Below are 19,530 nucleotides of genomic sequence, written 5' to 3'. Positions count from 1 at the left end.
GGCGTGCGAACATCCAAACGCGCTATTTCGGCTTCATTGAACATGATGGGGGAGCACTTGTATGTCGTCCGTTTCAGTTCGTTTACATTTGATTTCGACAACTTTATGCCGGAAAGCTACTGATCCAGTAAACACCCTTAATACTATGTCTTTGGCTGGTTGCTATGTATTTATTATTATTATTATTATTATTTTGTCTTTTCGCGACTCATGATTAATTTTGTCAGGCACTTGAACTTAAGCTTCTGGCTCAAAAGATTTTCATAAGTAGCCTTCGTGTCTTTGGCGTAACTGGAATAGTTTTACCGACTTAAGCTCTCTTACTTACCGGCGCGCGAGGACACATCTCCTCGACAAAAAGTAATTGTTTTTGCCCTGGAGTACTCAACTTCATACCTAAGTTTGGTAAACACCTCCACATTCTGTACTAAAAAAGCATGCGGAGCGTGAAGAATGCTTGTTGAAAACTCCCGAATGCTACGGAATGACGAGTTTTGAAATATTGATATTCGATGGCAGAATAGTGTGTTTTTGGCCGAGTGCGTGACAGCTTGATATTCCTGTCGATGAATAGAATGATGGTGGTGTAAAAAAAAAAAAAAAAAAGATGGAATTATCGATGGTAAATCGTACCGCAACGCAAAATCAGCGAGGCGCCGCCGTTTTGGGTTCTATCAATACGTAATGCGGACCTATTCTTGTTGAACTTTTTTTTTTTGACATTTGTGATACTGTTTGTGTGACTTACATGACAGTGATTTCTTCAAAAGTTTGCAAACCATGGAGCCGGCAGTGGATAAGCTGGAAGCTTTGGTGAATATAATCACCTTTTTGAGCCTCTGCTAGATTCATTGATACTGCTAATCAACTTTTCATGTGAATTTTACTCTCACTTTGTTCACTATTAGCTTCATAGTCAATTAAGTGCTTTCTATAAGCTTTGTTTTGTTTGGCAAATTTTGGCGCCAAATACGAAAACCTCAACAGTGAAAACAGATTCCGTACCTGTTGGCGTTTGAAACAGTGTTTTAAATGTTGCTTCAGCCAAGAAAAAATAACATATTAAGAAAGCTTCCAAATTTAGAGTTTCATTCCAATTTTTTATTATTATCATAATTAAAATACGGCTTTTTCGGAACGCGATAATAAGCTTACTGCGATTTGGAGGCCATCTTGAGCATGACGAGTGTAATGTTGTATCGATCACCACAGCGTCCATCAAATGCTGACTGTTTTGAGAAGACCTTGAATGCAGAAGAATTCATAAGTTGTAGAATTGAGCTACTTCTAGCCAAAGCTTTTTTTATTTTATGCATGACGAGGGGAATCAGTGCACGGAGTTGGATTCTTTTTGGACGAGAGAATTTTCAAATTTGCCAACGCTAGTATTTGTATTGAAGTAAACAAAAAAGTACGGTCGAAAATTTGAGAAATTCAAATTTCACACATTAAGTTCCGCAAACGTCCTAGTTTAAGTTACGAAGTAGTGGAAGCAGTAATTCTTCATGCAACCCCGACAACAAACTTACATTTATATAGCTACTTTCTTCCTTTGTAACAGTTTCAGAAGGCAGAGTCAGACCTCAACTACATCTCCCTCCGACTGGAAACTGAATTTTCACAACAGTTTTTAGACAAAGGCCAAGAGCAGGTTCATCTTCATTATATACATTTATTCACTCATATTTTTCGAAGTAAATTTTTTTAATTTGGTACATTCCCTTGTATTTTTTTGGTGCACGGTTGAGCAAATTGTAGGTATTGTTGATGACTCATTGCCTGTGTTTATAGTAGCTAAAGTTTGTCCCCTACCACCCTTGCCAGTATGCCCCCTGCAGCAAAGCAAAGTTGCTCCTATCTTTACCAGTTTGCCCCCAACTCATTTTGTGACAGCAGAATGTATTTACATGTTTGGATCAAATGAAACTTCAAAGCGAAACCTTAACAAAAATAATAATAATCATCATAATAATAATCATAAGATATATCGATTTCTATAATGCATTTCCATGTAAATGCTCTAATTAATGCACTTTACAACACTGTGCAGGGGACTTTTCCAGACTGCCAGCGGCAGTTTACAATTAATAAAGGAGAAATTTTGCAGATGCCCCCTCCCCCCATTCCCAGTAAACAGGCTAGTAATCTCGTGATGTGGGTTCTTTAATGTCCCCTGCCGAAATTAACTAATTGATAGGTGCAGGAGATGGGACCTCTGACTTTACGTCCTATCCGAAAAGATGAAGCAATGTGAGTGAAGCGTCTTGTCTAAGGACAACGTCAAGCTCCAGCCAGGACTTGAACCCGGGCCATCTGACCCAGAGTCCAGCGCACTGACCCCTAACAGTTTGATCAGTTTGCAAATCACAAGCCACATTAATTGTGTTTCAACTAGTCTGCAAGAGTGATGGCAAGTTTCAGGTCACTCACTTCTTTATCACACAGAAATCATCAATATCTGAGTTATTTTTAACAGGTACCTAATACTGCTATGTTTGTCCTTCTAAACATTTAGCTCAACCCAATAAAACTTCTACAAAGAATAAACCAAGCCAAAGTACAATTTAAAAATCTTTCAGAACAAGCAAGTCAGATACATTCTCAACAACAGGTGAGTGAAACAAGAATGAGGTGCAACCAATACCTAGTCTGTTGAAAAGTTTGCTGCAATACGCCTTTTGGTTTGTATCATATGACGATATATAGTTTACCCCAAAATTCATGCAACTGTCACCACAATTATTCTTATCAGTACCACCTCTTCCACAGCAGTAAGAGTGTTATCCCAAGAAATCATCAATAAATAATAGTTTTGAAAATGAAGAAAATCTTTCTATGGGTGCTTTTCTCAATTTAGTGTTTCACCTTGTAAAATGACAGGAAATACAGGCTTATGTCAGGAACCAAATTTTAGCATGTCAGGATCTTCTGTGTCATTCACAAAAATGTGCTGGTCTTATGGTAGGTTCATTAACATGTTCCTTATTTTTGGGTTTCACATATGGATGGCAAACTGGGATTTATTGTTACATTAAGTCAAGTAAGTCTGCAGTTGAGCCAAGGGGCTCTCTGACCAGAGCATACACACCATTTCCCATAGAATGCAGGTTCCAGGGGCCTGTTTCTTAAAAGTCCTGGTAACTTAATGGGTCCATAAAGCAGATCTGTTTTCATTCAAGATAGGGATTTAAAAAGTTTTGAAAATGATATAATAAAACTGTCAGCTAAAGAAACAAAAAAGACTGGTGTGGGTGCCAGAACCTGCTTTCCTATCCTTTAAATTATTTTTGATTTTAAATCATGACTTTGGGCCCATTCGGTTACAAAAACATTTCTACATCTAGCTCTTCCAATTATATGTATGAATTGATTCCTGTCAAACTAGATGCACAAAAACTGCACCCCACAGATTATACGTCAAGTCTGTATATTGGAAAAAATTATTTTGCAAAGGAATGACTTTATAGTGACTTTCAAGAAATGGGCCCCAAGGGTGTTAACCCTTTAAACTCCTAAGAGTGATTAGCATTTAATTTCTCCCAACAGTATCACCCCCGAATCAAACATTAAGGTCTTGAGAATAAATAAAATGATCATAAACCTAGGGAGTTCTAGATTGACAGACAAATTCTCCTTTACATAACATAGAAAATGTATAGAGAACAGTAAGGAGAATATACATACAGATGTTAGGGTTTAAAAGGTAAAAACTTCACCTGAAGAAATGCCAGTCCATCGCAGGTTACCTCCCATTACAGTTTGGAAGATACTTCCTTTTCATTGCTTTGCTGATATGCACTTTCTTTGTTTCTCATAGCAGTGAAAATAATTTTGCCAGGAAAGCAGATTTTTTTTCCTGGAATATTTTTCAAAGAAGCACAAACCATTGTTTTACAATTTACATTTTGTTTGCATACAAAAACATTTCTACATCTAGCTCTTCCAATTATATGTATGAATTGATTCCTGTCAAACTAGATGCACAAAAACTGCACCCCACAGATTATACGTCAAGTCTGTATATTGGAAAAAATTATTTTGCAAAGGAATGACTTTATAGTGTTAGAACTAGCTCTTTTACAAAATCTTCACACAGAAGGGCCGGCAGCTCCTCCGTGAGAATTGAATCCCATGTACCTGAATATTTATTTTGTTCTTGTACAGTGTTGTGTGGTATGGTTTTTGATGAAAAAATGTCTCTCTTTGTACAAAAGGTCATGGAAAAAAGTGATGATGAGAGGTATCTACAAACATCAGTGTCTTCTATTAGAAAAGGTATGTTATGACTTGATCAATAACTTGGAATTCCTTCATTTGACAATGTAGAAAAAAAAAAGGGTGAAAACATGTGTGACTTCCCTATGATTGTAGTGTCATGAAATACAGTGCCATTTGTGTTGACTTTGTTTTGAACTGATAGGCATTAGACTACGAGCAGTCCCTTGTAGTCCCAGTCCCTTGATGAAGTAAGTAGCATGAATAAAAAAAGAAATTGCTGTTAGTGTGCCATGGGGAACTCTTAAAGTGACATAGATGCACTGCAGGAGCTCCATGGGTGAGGTGCTTGATAAGTGTTCCCGTGGGGTATCACCATCACTTAAAGAGTTTCCCATAGCACGCTAACCTTAACCTTTTTTTTCACTGAAATTTTTTTTGACTTGTGCGATGGACTTTGTCAAAAAGGAGTTTGTTTTTAGTCTAGATAGGTATGGTTGAGATGTACAGGGTAGAGCAATTAACCAGTGACCAAGCCAGAATTTTTCTTTGATAAACAGTGTATCAATACATCATCCAGCATACAAGTGATGAGAATAAAAGAATATCCCAACTAGGGGATAATTGGTTGATCAAATACAAAATTCGTTGAACTAATCTCGGAAGAATTGTATGGGAGGTATTCAGGAAAATTACTACAACTGGGATCTTGGGAGTGAATTATTGGGAAGTCCGATTTTATTTGCCAAGAATGAAATGGCTGTTGCGTGTGTGAGGGAAAGACATGGAAAACCCCTTTGTTTCAAGTGTGAGGTTTCAGTTGGAGGGGGTCTAAGTTATTAGGGGGGGGGGGGGATTCTACAGGTAAGTTTTTGGATTCTTTTTTTTTCCTCAATTGACAAATAATTGAGACATCTGATTGTCTGTTATTTTACATTATTAAGACACTGCTAGTTCTGAGCTGAGTACTGATGAAGAAGACAAGGAAAACAAATCTGAAGGCACAGAGAGCAAAACCCAGCAAGGTAAAATGTCTTTTACTGCATTTCTGAAGTGAAGCAAGTTTTACAGTGTACAATGTTATAATGAGCTTTGTGGGTCTGCATGATTTCCAAAATATTAAATTTAATAATTAAGAATGTTTTTTTTGGTAGACACTTACTAATAAAAACTGAAATGTCTGCAATTTTTTACTTTCTTCTTTGAATGAAAATCATAAAAATTCGAATTAAGTAATTATTATGCATTCTGTAAGACTGTTTCAATTTAGTCTTTTGTTGTGTAGTTACATTCCTTCGAAGCCCAAAACAAAGCTATAGCAGCACATTCTCTGTACTAAAACATGGATTGGTGTTGTCACCAGAAGATGTCAAATATAAGACACACTTCTGGCAATTGTCTTATAGCAATAGAAAAACTCAGCTTTTAGGGAAATTTTTACTTGCAATTTAAAGTTCAGTGATGCAAGATGTTGGTTTTTCCTAAAGTTTTGTTCACTGATGTTACTTAATGAGCTAATAACAGAAACTGTTTTGAGAACTTACTATTTCATTGCAGAATCTGATATAAAACCTGTGAATAGAGGGAAACATGAATTTGTTCCTGTTGATGAGAGAGAATTTTTAACTGTCTCAGAACTTGTGAGAGGACGGGTGAAACTTCAGGATGTTAACAAGGTAAGATGAAAAAGAGGCCATGCAAAAATATTAATTTTAAGTGATAATTTGAACTTATAATTTAAACCCAAGACTTACAAATTACACATTCACTTTTTGACTGATATCAATTCAACAATTCTGTTAGAAAAGGGAAATTAGGAGAGGCACTGATTAATATTGTAGTGTATTGTAACAAAACAAGAAAAGATCCACTTTCTTTTTTTTTTTTTGAGGAGAGGGAGGGAGGGGGGGGGGACACAAGTAGATACCAACTAATGTAATGATTTTTGCTAGGTTTATGATGTTCTGTTTCATCATTTCAAGAAAAACAAACACAGGTATGCGAGTGTATTTCTTAGCACTCTTAACTACAAGACTGTTGGTAGGCTAAAAAATATAACATTTGTGTCAATCACCCTGCCATTTGGTCAAATAACAGCAGTATCACATATTTGATTTTACATTATATTCATTATATAGATTCTATATAATTTTTTCTTAATAGTTCCAGTCTAACTCCCAAAGACTTGACAAAAATGGGACTGAAGGTTACTGGAGCAACTGGAGGAGCAAAGTTAAAGGTACAACATTCTCATGTAATGCTCTGTTCTTATTTCCATGCAAGTAAAGAGCATACATCTCAATTGCCACTCAGGTCGATACATTGGTCAAGTATTAGACAACATATCGGTCAAGTATGGGCCAATGCTTGACCAATACTTAACTGATGCAGCCACCGATTTAATAACCAATGTCATGATTGAGGCCCACTATAAGATACATGTTCCCATGAGATAACTGAGTAAGCAAATAGACTTTGTCCAGCTTGAAGCATAGCCAGTGCATTGTGCAAACTTGGACTTCTTTGCATTAACCAGTGCATTTTATTACTTTTCAGGTTCTTAGAGCATTAAAAGTCATTGTCATTGACAACAAAGGAGCTGTTAAAATGGCATGACTTTAAATTTTCTGTGTGACTCTTCATGCAGTGGTTGGTTTTCACCGAGTCGAGAAAAATGTTTAATGAGAGACTGAACGAAAAAAACAGTAAATCTTCTATAAAATGCTTGCAGAGATTGCGTGGCCATCCCTGGAATTCTCTGAAAAATAATTAATGGTTAGCATTGCTTTGTTTGACAATGAATTTGATACAACTCCACAGAGCTCTTTGATTTCTCAAATTAACTGATCAGTATTGAAGTTTTCTATCTCCAAAGTACACTTTATTTTTCCAGCAACCATCAAAATACAGATTCAGGAGATTCTTAGTGACATGTCATTCCAACAATCTCCCCATCAGGCACCTAAATAAGTGATTCAAACTGCCAATTAAGGGTTCTAAGTAATTATCAATAACTAAACACTTGCAAAGAAATATCTACCAACAGATTTTTCCACTGCCTTGATCCTCAAACTGTTCGAAAGTCAAAGATAAAGAATCATATAAATAAGGGACTGTGTACTTTCTTTTGATTGGTACTGTATTCAAGCATTCTAGTGCATTGTAACAACTTCGGTTAAAAAAAACAACAACAACAACGAAGTACAAATGCATCAGTGGCTTTAGCAAGTGAAACAATAATTGTATGCATGAAGCTAAATTTATTTGAACTCTTTGTCGCTGTTGTAATAGTCTAGATGCATTTTTGTATCTTTTGGCGCCCTATTCCTTTTTAGTTATTCAGACTGAGCTCTTGACGCCCTATTCCTTTTTAGTTATTCAGACTGAGCTCTTGGTAAACCAGGTGAAATGATGTTACTTGTACATGGTTATGCTAGCTTCAGTTTGTTTACCAATAAGCAGTAAGCAAGGTAAGGGTGACACTGTTCCATCACAAAAGGGTGTACGTATGATGCACGATCCTCGCAGTAGAGAGCGCTATTTATGCAATAGCGAAAATCAGACCAGTGAAAAAAAAAAATCAGGCCTGTACGGGATTCGAACCACTGACCTCTGCGATACTAGTGCAGCGCTCTACCAATTGAGCTAACAAGCCAACTGGGAGCAGGCCGTTAAGTTGATTCGTAATAAACCCGTGATGATAAATCAGATACGATGAATATATGAAGTTCATCTTTCATATATTCATCGTATCTGATTTATCATCACGGGTTTATTACGAATCAACTTAACGGCCTGCTCCCAGTTGGCTTGTTAGCTCAATTGGTAGAGCGCTGCACTAGTATCGCAGAGGTCAGTGGTTCGAATCCTGTAGAGGCCTGATTTTTTTCACTGGTCTGATTTTCGCTATTGCATAAATACTGCTCTCTACTGCAAGGATCGTGCATCATACATATCTATAATCGCAATATATGAACTTCATATATTCATCGTATCTAACAAAAGGGTGTGTACCTTTCAAATTAACAAAGTCATTTTTTTTTTATTTTGACTTGTGTTTATCTGTCACTTTAAAAGAATGTTGCAAAATAGTTTATGGGACTTCTCTTCTAAAGTCCTCAAGTTCTGCATCTGAGATGAAAGAACCACTGATGCATGAAGGGTGCTGCCTCAAGATTTTAGAATTCCCAGCTTTCATGAAAGCAATGACAAACAATAGTCCAAAGAAAAAAGTTAGTTGCATGTGACACAAGGCTCTGGTAGAATACAGCATTGTAAATTGATTTCTGAAACAGCTCATAAATCATTGCTAAGATCTGATCAAAACTCCTTCCCAGCATTTTTATCATCAAAAGAATTTCACATGAGGCCATGATCATCTTCAGGCCACCACTGTGGCAAAGATGCAATAACTTCCATGGCCTTGTCCTCTTTATTCTTTATAAGAAGTACCTCTTCCTTCTTTACCAGTTCCAGCCTCATCAGCCCCACCCCATACTGCCCATATATCATGCAAACCTTGCCAGCAGCTTTTTCATCAGAGGTCCTTACTCTTACTCCTGGCTCAAAGTGATTTGCATCAGCTTTGGGATCCATAAATTTGAATGGAACTGTTCGCTTTCTAATGACTCCAGTGTGGTGAGTCCTGGCTATGAGTTCTTGTCCAAGATAACAGCCTTTGTTGAAAGAAACTAACAAAAGAACAGAAAGCTAATAATTTACTTATATTCTATGTGACAAATCAAACTATGGAACTGTACAAAAAGCTGAGGGCATCAAACTAATCTGATGAGTTAATTGAAAGGGGAATAAGTTTCTAAAGAAACTTATTAATTTTGAAACTTAATGCTTCAGTTGTTTGCCCTAATGAAGAGCTAACACTTGAAAAGTCAGCTTTAGAAACTCTTTACCGAGTCCAATTTACATTAATGACTCATTTGATGAAACCAATTACTTAGTTTGATGTGGTTTCTCCAGAGTAAGGTTTTCAAGGTTTGTAACATTTTGTTTATTTTTTGGCAAGCTTCTCATAAGCCACACCTACATGTAGTAAAGTGAAATGAAATCCCTTTTCTTAAAATTCTTTAATTGGTAAAATGCAAGTTGTATTGGCAGAATCATGTGAGTGGGCTGCAATGGATAAACACTCATCGGTATTGAGTGTAAGAATGACTGTCAGTTGTAGCCACTGAAAATGCCAAACTTTACTCAATTTTTCCATAATTGTTAATTGAAGGTCAAATATTTTAATGAAAGTTTACAGTCAGCTGAGCCTAAATTTTCTGTACTGGCTGTTTTGTGTAAAGGTCACTCTCAACATCTCCACTGTTGGGAGAAGCCTGCAGATGGACCCTGTGACCACAATCATACCCACTCTGGACCCCATGGGTGTCACCATTAGAGTTTGAATTAGTAAATTACAAGATATACCTCCGTTAAGATATGCAATGTTGTATTCTAAGGGCATTGCATTTCCAGGAGGTATTTCATCAACTCCCTCACAAACACCAAGCTTGGCTCTTAACACGTCATATTCAAAGCTGTCTCCAGTCTCGTAGACATCTTCAAAACAAACACACGGACTCGAGCCTTTAGGCAACACCGCACGGAATCCCAGCTGCTCAATCCTCGGATCCTTCACTAGCACTTTGATGTCCGAGGTACTCGACACATTCTTAAGGTCTAGAGTCCCTGACATTGAAAACATCGCCCACGGTACATACTCTTCTGCGTGAACAATGTCAACTTTCGAGCGCAGTTTAAACATCTTCAAATGCTTTGTGAGTTCTGGTATCGCATTAACGTCACACTCGAGAAAAAATGCAGGTAAGTCTCCCCTGCCATCACTTTTGTAGAGAACGGTGTCGTATAATGTGCGACCGTTGGCGTTCAAGAACATACCATACATTGCTTTTTGTTCCACATTATTGTGGAAAGCCTCCACATCGTTTGTGACGAGTCCTTGCAAAAACTTTACGGAATCTCTTCCCCTCACTTTTAGTAGTCCTCTCTTTCGCAGCTGAGAACATTTTACATCGCCAGAGCATTTTACGGAAGCGTCTGTTTGGGTTAATCGTAGGCTACATAGTTGAAGAACTGTAAAACATCGTTTTCTAACTCTCCTAAATGCGGCCGCCATTTTTCTAATTGGTCCCAGTTTTCCGACCGAAGCAGAGGGAAAGCAACATACTTAGCTTGCGTGCCTGGCCGCTATTTATGAACCAAAGACCGAGGGTAACGGGGAGACGGCCCCCACATACCTATGAGGGGAGATACTCATAGTCCTAAACTAGGTAATTCATTTTTTGGAAAATTAAACAAAACTGTTCTCTGATAAAAAAGCAGTCAAAGGTCCACAAGCCCTGCTAGCACGTCTAACATTGAACATCTTTTGTAACAAATTTTTTAGTTGTACAAAGTACTAGTGACATCAATGATTACAAATAATACTAATGCAGAACCCTCAAGTCCATTTGCTGGCAGAGTGAGATGCCATTGGCATTGTTAATCTGGGGTGGGAAGGAGAATCGGGGCATGTTCCCATGCAAAATTGTGAAAAATTAAGTAACTAAGACGTGTAAATTTCCTTAATCTGAGTGAGAATTTCCATTTCCATTTTTGAAGCATGTACAAAAGGATAAAGGTACTAAAAAAAATAATAAACGCAAAAACCCTAAGGGAGGGTGTTAGATTGAATTTGTTGGTCATGTACCTAATGCTCAACATGTGAGACTTGAGAGCTCTATTAATGGTTAAAAGTCCTGAAGGGAGGGAGGGGGTGTGGTCACCTGACTGTTTTTCTCAGACCTGGACGCTTGGTAAATCACTCATGAATGCACCTGGTCATACTATTGAACAACAATACATTGCATCTTTAATCAAATTTATATATATACAGGTATTAAAGATGTACCCTTAAATCCCTTTAATTGTAGGTTTGACAGCTGTCAGGTAATAGAGATTAAAACCCCTTTTCATTATACAAAACCTATCCCAGCCAACTTGGTGAACAATGGCCAAGACTTTTTTTGCTGTGAAAAAATTTATTTTTAATGCATAACAGGTTAGCACAAGAGCCCATTACTATTGGGTTCCTGATTGGCATTGATTTTTCTTACTAATTTTTGAATTTTAAACATTTGTAATTTATAATAAACACAATATATATGTATACACAAGGTCTGATTGGTCAATTCTGTTTCTAAGTGGATGCTTTATCAGGTTTTTAAAACATACATGTAACCAGTTATGTCATAAGAGCTATAAAACCCATATTTTCCCGATGTATTTCATGTGATAAAGTAGCTCAGGACGTTGGGAGAACGTGGAAAGCTAGCTTAAAAATCACGAGCAAAACATTGCATGCCCATCACTTGAAAAAGCCAGCATCATGAAAAGTGCCAAATTGATAAATGGTTTTTTTTTAGTGCCATAATATCAAATATCTCTGTCTTTAAAGGTACATCACTGAGGTCTCTTCTTTTAACCTTTTTAACTCTTTAGAGTGACCAGGATCTCATTCCTCCTCACAGCATCACTGCTGCATCTTACATTAAGGTATACCTGCCAACTTTTTCTGAGATATAGGCGTGAGATGTTTATCCTGGGAGTGCTGGGATTTTTGAAGATGACATAATCATTTCCGAAGACTCCCGAAGAGGTCTGAAGTCTTCCAAAGATGTCCAAAGTCTTCTGAAGTCGAATTTCTCGAGAAAACACTTATCCACAAGGACCGACGTTAGTTGATAACATCAGTGCTATAGTTCTAAAATCAGAAAGTTTTAGACTGGCATGGTCAATTTTTTAAGGTAGTTGTGATGTTGGTGTTCCCAGAAAAGGCCATAAAGCTTTATTCTAGCTGCTCACGAAATATATTCTTTGTAATGTAGTGGTAAAATTGTATAAAGGAAATGACACATGGTTTTTGTTCCTTGTGTGGGCCTGAGTTAACATATTTTTGGAAACTGAGTCAAGCAAGATGGCAACAACTCACATTTTTTAATCAGGCGCGAGAAATTGGCCTGCAGGCATGAGTAGGTGTGAGATCGAAGTTTTCAACCCGCAAGCGGGAGATTTGGCAGGTATACATTAAGGTCATGAAGAGAGAAAATGATTGTTAACTGAAAAAGTTTGTGATTGTTGAACAGATTCTCCTTGTCAGCACAACTGGAAATGTATGAGGTACAAGAAGGAGAATATAGACATTGATGTGAGACTGTAAAGAGTTAATTCCATCAACTGGAATAGTCCATTTTACAGTTGTGTGCTTGGTTGTCAAGCCTTTGAATGGTAGTGAGGCTAGAGATGACCTTGTTATGATACAAACCTTGCTGCCTTTCAAATGTAAATCACTTTGTTATCACGCTAACTATCCCAACAAGGTCATCTTTAGCCTCACTCTGAATCAAAGGCTTGGCAACTAAGTACACAACTGTAAAATGGCCTATTGTAATTTAAACAAAATTAGTTAACATAAAAAAAAAGAAGCTTCAAATTGTACTTATTTTAAGCAAGAGAAACACTTGTCCTTATCCATTTGAATCTTAATCAATAGCCCTAGCCTGCCTATTAAAATCAGTTATCTTGAATTAAAGGCTATAAACACCTTGTTTAGGAGCCAAAAAAAAGGTAATTAAAATTGTCTACAGTGATGGAATAATATGTGTTAATGCAATAAAAATAAAAGAGTTTTGAAACTTTGCCAGAATGGAAAATCATAGAATAAAAATAGAACTTTAAACCAAATTAAGAGCTAGTGTGCTATTAGAGCTTTCACCTTTGACATCATTCCCCAAAAGTTGTCAACTTTAACCAGCATGAATAATACTATATGATCTGTGATCATAACATAAACTAATGATCATTAGTGATAGAAATTTAACTGCATGTTATGGTATTAAAACTCAATTAAATAACTGTTTAATTCTTTTCCCTTATATTGCTGAGAAATATCATGGTTATAGCCATGCCAGGTCCCAGTTGTGGATAACACCATCCACTTAATCTCATTGTGGTGGATAATGCAGTATATTTTGTTAACACTTTGTCATTAGATAGGGATTTATCTGGTGGATGGTGTTATCTGCCCTTTGAACAACTGAGCCTAGGAAATTAACCAAGCCCCCTTTTGTAAAGCTAATAATTTAAATAAAACAACAATTACTTCATCTGAAGGACAAAGGAGATAAAACTTTCTGTGCCTTTGGTGATCTGATGGTCATTGGAGACAAACTCTAAAAAAAAAACCAGAAAATTTTGTTTTTAATTATCTAGACTGAGCAGTCCTTCCTTTTTGGAAAAATCTGTTGCACAAGTTAAATAAGGGGAAGAAAATGATGTAAGTGTCCTGCGGGGAATTAATTGTTCCTTAATATTCATTAGAGTAGGTGTGAATTTCATTGACTAAAAACACGCTTTTTGAGCTACAATTAATATCCCAACATCATTTTACAATTATTGTTCTCAGTGATAAGTTCATTTCATTGGTTCATGTACCTGTCTCTTTGATGGCGAATCAGGTGAAGAGTAAGGGTGTGCATGCTAGAAATGATAAGAAAATGGTAAAATAGTAGGTAAAAATTTATAGTTACTGTAAGACTAAATATCATAAAAAGGATCATACAAAGTAATTTACAACTCTTGAGCCCAGCTTAAAGAACAAAAACAAAAAACCATTCTTAAGATGAGCTAGTTTCAAATGCACCTGTACTTGGACAGTACAGAAATCCTTCAAAAATTCAGCATCCTTCCCATCAAAAACATTAAAATGCAAAACCAGTCAAACATGCCCTTAATCAGTAACTAAAATTCTATTAAAATCCTAGTTAATAGTGCTAGACACAAACATTTTTCAGAATTTGAATCCTGGCAACAAAGCACAATACATTCTATTACATCCCTCAGTTAGTGCAATGCACTATGATTGGTCAATTTAGTGGGCCATACTTAAGTGTACGGCACACTGAATTTAAAAGTTTGTTTGAATCTTCCCCTTCTACTTGAGGAGGTGTAGTGGCCTCATGGTTAACGTGCTTGACTTTGGATTGAGTGGTCTGGGTTTGCGCCTTGGCTGGGGACATAGTGTTTAAATGAGTATCAGGGAATTTAAAACAGATGGTAACCCCATGATGGACCAGCATTCCATCCAGGGGGGAGTAGAAATGCTCCTGGTCCTTTCATGCTACAGAAACCAGAGTTAAGTGCCAGCCTGATGGGCCGGCCACTCAGCTCGTAAACAGACTTGCCTCTATTTGAACCCAGAGATATAACAAATATCATACCATCCTCCTTTTCGCAGTCTGTACAGTAAATTAATTACAGAGCCATGTTTTTCCACTCAGATTTATAGGCTTTGCAGTTGGGCCATAAATCTAAGCAGAAAATACTTGGTCTGTAAATTGTAGTGTGGACCTTGAACTGGCTTAGTAAAAAGTAAGAGTACACAGTCACACCTGGAATTTCTTTCTCAGTGCTCTAGTCATCATTGGTGTGAGACCAGTTCCATGCTCAAGAGCTTTATCAGATACCACAGGAGTCCCACCTGGACTACGACTAATATTCACTTTGCGTAGACTTCTTCTCATGACTACCATTTCTTCAGGAGTTCTGTTTCGAAAATGACCAATAATTTGGCATCAAAATTGAAAGATACATAAAAAAAGATGTCTAAAATAGATCTCTAAAAGAGTAGATCTTGTAATAATGTGCTGAATAAATGTTTATTTCTATTAAAATGAAATCTCATTTTTTGACCGGTTGGTTATCATTATTACTTTTTTTCATCTAACTTCAGATCTACACTGCTTTGCACTCATAAAAAGCATTCTGATTTTCCATGACTTTCCAGGTGCCAAATCTAAATTCCATGACTTTCCAGATTTTCCAGGACCTGTGTGACCCTGTTAACAAACAGTAAAAACATTGAGTAAAAACTTACCGTAATCTTATTTTTTCCAGACTGTCATCTTCCTTGATTTTCTTCAATCTCACACTCTTCAAATCCCTCAGAGTTACCAGACAGTGCTTGTCATTTTGTTTATCAGATTTGTTCAACTTGAACCCAATCTTTTTGGACTCAGGCTCTGTGTTTTCTTTGTCTTTCTCATCAGCCTGTTTAACTTTCTTCAGCTTGACTTTCTTAAGATCCTCCAAGGTCACCAAGGTTCTTGATACTGTGCTTTTATTTTCCTGGGAAGTAATGGGTTTGGATACAGGCTGGAAATAGGAAAATACATCGCAATTATTACAAACATAGCCGTGTCAATTTTCAAATCCCGAAAAATACAAAAGCACACCATCCTAGATATAAGCTGATTGGTTTTGCACCTTTTTCAACTCCAAATCACGAAATTCGCTACTAAGAAGGCACAACTGAAAGAATGTAATTATTTTGCGTCGATACAGCCCATAGAAGGGCTCTAACGAGCGAATTGCTAATGGTAAGTTTACCCCACTAGGGTAAACTTTACCTGGCGGTAAACTTAAAGAAACAAAGCACTCTGATTGGTCAATTCGGGTAAAAATTACCCTCATCTGGTAAATGTTTTTAGTGCATATTGTTTTTGATAAGGGCACAATGTTTAAGACATGTGTTTCTTGTAATGTTTAAAAAGGGTTGCAGTTATTCACCATAGTGAAGAACAATAACAATTGTCTCACCATTCAGTAAATTACTGTGGCCAAAACATTTCAACCATGTACTGCTACTACTAAGTCCTCTTTAATTTATAAGTGTGATTGATTAGAGGTCACGTTAATTATGTTACTTTACAAATACTGTAAGTGGTGACCTAATGCACTGAACTGAGTAGAGTAGGTTATGGTAAAGTCTGTATATAACCCAAGTGGCCCATCTCGCTGGTGGTTAAATCTGGTTTCTGTAGTATGAAGTGACTAGGAGTATTTCTATTCTCCCCTGGATGAGATGCTAGCCCATCACTGGGTTACCACCCAGCATTAAATTTGCTGGTACCCATTTAATTTAGACACCGGGCGAAAAGAGGCACTGTGAGAAGAAAGTGTCCTGCCTAAGAACACAACATAATCTCCCCAACCAGTGCTTGAACCCAGACCACTCAATCCAGAGTTGAGGGCACTAGCCATGAGGCCACCATGCCTCCCAAAAGAGTAGAGTAGAAGACCTTTATTTAAAAATGGTCATCCCTTCAGAATAGGTGGTAGTCTGTTATCAATAGGAGCTCTAAACTGCAGATTGAGAAGTCTAGGTTTGAGACCTGGCTGAGTCAAGGTGTTGTGTTCTTGCATTGGGAAAAACACTTTTCTGGAACTGTGCCTCTCTCCATCCAGGAGGATAAGTGGGTACTGGTAAATCATCAGGAAAGCCTGATAAAATACTAGGGAGTAACCTTGCAAGTGGAGGAATGGTGATACTCCTTATCACTTCGTGCTAGGGAAACTAGTACACGCTCCCGCTTCCTGTGCCACTTGGGTTGAGTACAGACCTTAATTGCTACTTGAAAATTGTGAAAAATTACACACCAGGGAAGAAACGGGTACTATAAACAAATGAAAATTCCACTATTTCTAATTAAAACCACCTACATCAGGCCCTACAAGGATGGGTGAGTAAGTTATCATTGGCCAATATCAATTGTAAGTAAATTGCTAATTTCTTCTTTCATTATATTGTACCTGTTTGTTCTTAAGAAAAGCTAAGGGAGGAGCTGGTGGAGGTTGAACAGGGGGAGGTGGGGGAGGGGGTGGGGGAGGAAGACCTTTAGGTACTGGTACTGATCCAACTCTTGATATAGATCCATTGCAGTGATCTCCACAAGGACAAGTTGTCTTCTGAAAAGAACAGAGTAAACATTTACACATATGCTAGGAGTATATGTTCAGCTATAAGTGTACAAATAGATCCATGTTGCTATATGTCTGTTCTGTGGATCACAGATGATTTTGAAATCTGGTAAGAATTAAAAAAGTGGCACCTGACATTCTTTACACATTTTGACATCTTCCGTGATTTATTTATCAATGGACACATGGCTGCATGGAATCCATTTGTTTTATATGATTTAGATTAAATAAGTCCTTGTCAATGATTATGCCATAAATGAATCTGTCCACCAGTAGATCATGAGTAAGGAGCAATCAAAATGTGGCAATCCAGCTCACTCACTATTGTAGACTGAATATAAAAATATTTATGTATTTACAGAGGCGGATCCAGGAATTTTTGATTGGGGGGGTCCAAACTTTGGTTCAGAAAACACTGTTGGACTCCTTTGAGGCAAATTACTTCTCCCCCACACCCCCTCCCACCAGTCGCTGCTGCATGTTATAATTCCTTGGCCGCTTACCGTTTACTTGGATTCATTAAAAAAATCAGTCAGTTAAAAAGTGATATACGATTCTGTCTCAAAGTTGTAGGCGTCAGGTCTGATAGGGGGGTCCAGACCCCCTGGACCCTCCCCCTGGATCCACCACTGATTTAACATAATTTTCAGTATTGTAGCAGCAAGGGGAGATTGATGATTGTATTGTTATTCCTACTTCAGTCTTGCACTCTGGTTCAACACAAGCACATAGACATGTTATCATAGTGCAGCTGTATTTTTTTCTACTCGTAAACATCATGTAAGATTATCTCATGTGAAAGCATTTCACATTCAAGTCTGTAAATGTGATTTGTGGAAAATTAACCCTTGGAAAAATCTACCTAAACTGACCACCACTATACTTTCCCCCAAACTTATGACCAGGTATGGAACATTTGACATCTTATACCTTGAGATTAACTGAGTTAACTTTTTTTTTTATTAGAAGATGTACATGTACCTTAGCAAGTTCTGATTTCATTTGATTAACCTCCTCCTCTAAAGCTTCCATTCTTCTAACCATCATGTCAAGTTGGGTTTTCCTGTCCAACAACACTGGATAATCTTTATCTCCTAGAAGAAACTATTTTATAAACAAGAATGATAAATCTAATGGTTGATTAATAATTTCTGTTATAATAAGTGCCACCTTATAAGTATCTGTTTTTAGTATAATTTCAGAGCTGAGCAAAGAGTTTCCAGCAATCTGATTGGTCGAGCGGTTCCTTATATGACGCTATATAAACCGCTCCATGCAGTTTATATAAAATGTTAAAATAAAATGTTAATAAATGTTACTAAAATGTTATGATTTTAGACATTTCTTTGTTGTTCGGCTCTGAAATTATACTAAAACAATTATTCGCCTCAGGTTCGGTGAATAATGTCGACGTTATTATATGACTGTGTCTCACAAGGACTGGGAACTACCGAATTCACGAATTTGATTGGCTGAAATCGTTATTGAAAGTGGTCTGGACTTTCCTGTCTAGAAGCTCGAAGCTTTCCTATCTCAAGAAGCTAGAGTCGCTCTCGGCTATCGCCTCGAGTGACTCTTACGATTCTTTCGTGCTTAGCAACCTCCCGCGTGCATCCACAACTCAATAATGTACGCTGTGCTGTTTACCATTTGTTAAATATTCACCTCGCCTTCGGCGAATAATTGTTAAATATTGTTGGCAGCAAAGCCTTCACATCTGCATGCTACCACCCTCTCAAAATTAAGTATAGAGGAAATGGTTTGCACAGGAATGTACCGTATTTCACAATGACACCTCCCTCCCTCAGGAAATTCTATTCATCTTCTTCGAATTCCCTCACCGCTTCAATCCGCGGCCATACACCCCGGCCTATGAAATAGTGCATATCGGTGACCCAATTCAAAATAGCAAGGGTAGAATCATGAAGGCAGCAAGGAATCGCTTTTGATGCAAAACAAAAAAACAAACAAACCTTTCCTAGTGTTTGTATTCCAAAACCAAACGTTTGTTTAAGCCAGTTTAAAATAAGATACACACTTCTGATTGAACTGAAACACCAATCTACGGTGGAGTGTTGACAAAAAGAGGCCAAGTTTTTTAGGCGATTCAAGATGACACCTATTCTCCAGAGGCTTGATCTCTGCACACTTTCATCAGCTGAAGCACAAGTGATTGCACAGCAAGAAGACTCAGATCTCTCACGAGTAGCAGGTGTGGACAATTTGCAGTCCGTCGAGGTCGATGGCTCGATATGCAACGAATCGACTTCATTTGTAAGTTTTGCTTGTTTAAATCCTTTTCTGCGAGTTTTTCTCTTCTTTTTCTGTTTCCGTGAATTTGTAGAGCTCTTGTTTTGCTTAGTTTGCCCTCGTTTTCTCTTTGTACCCATTTAGGACAATGTTTAGAAGCGTCGATCGTGGAAAAATCTAAACAACCTTGAAATCGATAAACTGTTCGAATTTTGCCTCCTACCCAGAATTAGCCAATCAGATTTG

General features: G+C 37.4%; 3 protein-coding genes across 6 annotated transcripts; 1 reads left to right on the top strand and 2 right to left on the bottom strand.

Annotated features, from left to right (window-relative positions):
- The first annotated feature begins 437 nt into the window (after positions 1-437).
- On the top strand, positions 438-13,247 carry LOC111339957 (SKA complex subunit 2). 3 transcript variants are annotated; one of them, XM_022946700.2, is made up of 11 exons: positions 446-813; positions 1,562-1,651; positions 2,516-2,611; positions 2,881-2,961; positions 4,215-4,275; positions 5,160-5,240; positions 5,773-5,891; positions 6,168-6,211; positions 6,379-6,454; positions 6,772-10,041; positions 11,719-13,247. In XM_022946700.2, the coding sequence occupies exons 1-10, from the start codon at positions 781-783 to the stop codon at positions 6,829-6,831; spliced, it is 741 nt and encodes a 246-aa protein (XP_022802435.2). In that variant the 5' UTR covers positions 446-780; the 3' UTR covers positions 6,832-10,041; positions 11,719-13,247. The 3 variants fall into 3 exon arrangements, with proteins under 3 accessions (XP_088599139.1, XP_022802435.2, XP_088599138.1); XM_088743012.1 differs by having other exon boundaries at positions 6,772-10,508; XM_088743013.1 differs by lacking the exon at positions 2,881-2,961 and having other exon boundaries at positions 438-813.
- On the bottom strand, positions 7,075-10,354 carry LOC111339955 (iron-sulfur cluster assembly factor IBA57, mitochondrial). Its single transcript, XM_022946698.2, has 2 exons — positions 9,646-10,354; positions 7,075-8,906 (listed from the first exon to the last, which is right to left on the bottom strand). The coding sequence occupies exons 1-2, from the start codon at positions 10,352-10,354 to the stop codon at positions 8,575-8,577; spliced, it is 1,041 nt and encodes a 346-aa protein (XP_022802433.2). The 3' UTR covers positions 7,075-8,574.
- LOC111339934 (uncharacterized) lies at positions 11,062-19,517 on the bottom strand. 2 transcript variants are annotated; one of them, XM_022946666.2, is made up of 7 exons: positions 19,008-19,517; positions 18,016-18,138; positions 16,867-17,019; positions 15,152-15,429; positions 14,667-14,820; positions 13,711-13,755; positions 11,062-13,448 (listed from the first exon to the last, which is right to left on the bottom strand). In XM_022946666.2, the coding sequence occupies exons 1-7, from the start codon at positions 19,422-19,424 to the stop codon at positions 13,380-13,382; spliced, it is 1,239 nt and encodes a 412-aa protein (XP_022802401.2). In that variant the 5' UTR covers positions 19,425-19,517; the 3' UTR covers positions 11,062-13,379. The 2 variants fall into 2 exon arrangements, with proteins under 2 accessions (XP_022802401.2, XP_088599129.1); XM_088743003.1 differs by having other exon boundaries at positions 16,867-17,022; positions 19,008-19,515.
- Positions 19,518-19,530: the final 13 nt, after the last annotated feature.

The sequence above is a fragment of the Stylophora pistillata genome, chromosome 13, assembly GCF_964205215.1.
Source record: "Stylophora pistillata chromosome 13, jaStyPist1.2, whole genome shotgun sequence".
In the NCBI taxonomy this organism is placed as follows: domain Eukaryota; kingdom Metazoa; phylum Cnidaria; class Anthozoa; order Scleractinia; family Pocilloporidae; genus Stylophora; species Stylophora pistillata.
This window is presented reverse-complemented; position numbering and strand designations above follow the sequence as displayed.